The 3,632-nt window shown below is 48.1% G+C and overlaps 1 protein-coding gene across 1 annotated transcript; it reads left to right on the top strand.

Moving 5' to 3' along the window:
* Positions 1-2,107: 2,107 nt before the first annotated feature.
* JR316_0006545 (Repressor ROX1) lies at positions 2,108-3,632 on the top strand (the record flags this gene model as incomplete). The annotated part of the gene is made up of 3 exons (XM_047892291.1): positions 2,108-2,153; positions 2,219-3,078; positions 3,138-3,632. The coding sequence occupies 3 exons, from the start codon at positions 2,108-2,110 to the stop codon at positions 3,630-3,632; spliced, it is 1,401 nt and encodes a 466-aa protein (XP_047749640.1).

The following is a 3,632-nucleotide window of genomic DNA, read 5'->3' as shown; positions in this document are numbered from 1 at the left end:
AGATGTTTTATGATATTCATGCAAGTGAGAATTGAATTGAAAAGAAAGGACCCAAAAAATTTTTATAGCAGAAGAAAGATTTACATGATCATGGTTATCCGATATCGACCATAAGGATGCTTATTGCCTCGGATTACCATTATCACTAAACGTCATTGGCATTAAGCGGCTGACGTCCAAAAAATCCCCAAAAAAAACAAGAGATGGGAAGCAAATCCATCCCATCAAACCAATATTCTCCGAGTAAATAAAAAAGAACTTGGCCGGACACAGAGGTGGTTGTATTTCAAGCGGTATCGCAAGTCGTTCTCACAGATCCCCAGGCCTCCGGAGTGCGTGATGCATCAGTGTCCTTGAGTGCCTGACCCGACCGGAGTAATTGAAATCAGCTGAATCGGTGAGCATGAGAATATCTCGAGGCACTGGGACGCGTATCTGCAATGGGATCAACCCTGCTGCGTTTGGGGCAATTATGTGCTCACGCTCAATTAGACATTTTTGTATCACTGCGATGAAGTATCGCGCTCTAACGAGCGTTCCTAACCGGCCTAAAGGAATGACCTATGGTGATTTTTTTTTCGTGTTCAAGCAGTTTCAACCGACAAGTCAACGCACGAAGAGATGTCAAATATGCAGATTGAACAGGCGCAACTTGGCATGGTCGGTCAACTAATTCATCGTGACGCACTCGACGCCTTTCCATAACAAGTACAGAACAGTCCAGGTTGCGGAGAAGGTCGCGACACACGTTCACATGTATTCAATCAGATATTGGCGTTAATACATGTTTATCTGCCAAATAGTGGTCTTTAGACTCTTGTTCCTGATATACTTTTCACGGGCAGTTATTCAATTCAGGGTACATCACAATTCGCACAAGACACGTTAGATTAGATATCGTTGTTAGGTATTGAGAACAGATATTCTTAACTTTGAATTCGAAGGGGGACCTTGTTCTACAAAGAAAATGAATAGAATAGATTAGTTGATCAGATAAAGCCACAGAGACCCAGAAGGAGGACCCTTGGGAAAGCGTCATTTATCGGTTCCCGAGTCCCGACACCGTTCGGCAAAACTCAATTGCCAAAAGGGGACCATGGGATGATGGAATCAGTTCAATGGGGTAGCAGGACTGAGAGCGCGGTCGAAGAAGCTCAACTATACGCATGTGCTACGCTACTAGCCTATTATTTTATTAGCCGTCGTCTGAGTAGTAAGAGATTTTGTGTTTCATGCCAAAGAGCTGAGCTGAAGCACAACGAATACAGTACACCGTCCAAGAGATACTTGAATTCGACTCTGACGGTGAAGGGGATCAGATAGGTCCATTTTAATAGGTGGCGTATTGATGCGAAAAGATCCTGCTTGGGCTCCAAAGTCGGGTTACGTGAGACGTCGAGTAAATACGTCGCTGGTCAATATGGTCTGACACGACTTTGCCGACTCTTCCTACACGCCTCGTGCACAGACCAAGATGAGAATGTATTCGACTCCGCCCGCCTCGAGTCATGCATCGTGCAAGGAGTCGCGCTGCGCCCCAATAATTAGATTATAAATGATAAGATGCTGGAAAGGATAAGCATGAGAACGACGTGGTCCGAAATCTGGACATCTGAGCAACAAATCGCGCCAAATACGCCAATCCACCCTGGACTTCGGAGCAAAATTATTAAAGCCGCACAGAGTGCTTAGGTAGAAAATTAAAGTCCCAATACGCAAAAATACAGTATATTTATTTTGCTACACCCGTTCATATCAGCAAATATTGTCCCTCGATTATGTGTAATGGCCAATATTCGGTGAGGAAGAAGGTGAGAAAAAGAATGTCAGCAAGGCGTATGACTTCTATTCTTGGAGTGACCATATTGGGACAGATCTCATTCCGATCCCGATTATGGCATGATCATGCAGGGCTCGATTCCTCTTTCTGCGGGCTGCCTTATAAGAAACTAGCGTTGGACCTCGTGTTAAAATCTAGCGATACCTGTTCGTCCGTATCCCCCGCCCAACTTGGTCCCCATATTCTTATCCCACCCGTCGCCTCCGAGTCTTCCCCTCCTCTCAAACTCGTATTTTCTCCCCCTCCCGCTCTTATAGCCATTTAAATATGCCTGCAGAGAGAACAAAGGGACTGAAGCGCTCAGCATCAGCCGGTAAGATCCCCTTCACGACATCGATCCCAAAATGAGGCAACACGTTGACACTCGAGCGCTTACAGGCAATACCTATGTGTGGACATCTCAGCCTGAGCCCACAAATGGATCGGAGGTTTCTTTCACTTCTGCCATGACCTCGTGGTCGTTTTCGGACACACCCCCTCCACTTGTGGACGCACCATCCGAGTTCGTCATGTTCCCTCCTGAAGGTGATGCCGCAGCCCCCCGTCGTCAGCCACATTCAAAGAAGAAGCCCGAAAACCACATCCCCCGCCCTCCCAACGCGTTCATTCTTTTCCGTTCGTCATTCATTAAGAGCCAACACGTTTCGACAGCTGTCGAGACCAATCACTCGACGCTATCTAAGATCATCGGCTTGACATGGCAAAGTCTGCCCGAGGACCAGCGCCAAATTTGGCATCAGAAGGCGAAAGAGGCGCTCGACGAACATAAACGCAAATTCCCGAAGTACGCCTTCCGACCCGTGCAGACGAAAGCGAAAGGCGGTCCCGTTGAGAAGCGCAAGGTGAGAGAGGTGGAACCTAAGGATATCAAGCGGTGTACGAAGATCGCGCAGCTATTAGTGGAGGGTAAGAAGGGGAGTGAGTTGAATGCAGCGGTGGAAGAATTTGATAAGTACCATGTTCCTGAAATCGTCACCCGCTTCGAGGCGCCCATCACAGCTCACGCATTCCGACGATCATCATCCGCACCCGTTCCCGACACCGACAATTCACGACCACAGTCATTCCTTCAACACGTCGCATCCAGTCCCCGGAAACCCCGTTCTTCGAGTACTCGTCCAACTCGCTGTTCCACGCCAGACAACTCTACAACACCAAACCTATCGCCAGCCAATGGGAATGTCGCTGCCGTGCCTGAGCCTCTGATAGAAGGCCCTCTAAAAGAGGAGCCGGCCTTTGTGAGTATCGTTAATGCAAAACTTTTGAATAACCTCTCAATGTTATACAATCCTTGCAGAACTTTGGAACATTTTCATTCGACAATATTGTCTCTCCCCTTCCTACTTACGACTGCGATCCATTATCTGCTTCGCTCAATAATGGTAGCTTCCATGCGAGCCTCACCATCGACACTTCTTTTATGCAGCAGTGGGACGCCAGCCCATCCCCCGGTACTCCGTCGACTCCGGACTACATGTCGAATTCCAGCCCGCTTCTAAGCTCTCCGCCCACACCTTCCTACTCCTCGACATACGATGCTTTCGATCACCAGCTATCTAACGCTTTCGACGACTTCTCTGTCAATTACCCTACCTTCGACCAATCCTGCGGTGTTCCCCAGCAGAATATCTGCGGTAGCGGGATCGACTCTCTTTCATTTTCCAGCCCTCAGGCGCATGCGAATTACGCCGCCTATGGGGATCACGCCCATCAAGAAATCAGCGCTCCCTTAGCCCATCTAGACCTTGATTTCTCAGCATTCATGACTTCAATCCCACAGTATGCCATGTAG

This window comes from Psilocybe cubensis, chromosome 5 (assembly GCF_017499595.1).
Source record: "Psilocybe cubensis strain MGC-MH-2018 chromosome 5, whole genome shotgun sequence".
Taxonomy (NCBI): Eukaryota; Fungi; Basidiomycota; class Agaricomycetes; order Agaricales; family Agrocybaceae; genus Psilocybe; species Psilocybe cubensis.
This window is presented reverse-complemented; position numbering and strand designations above follow the sequence as displayed.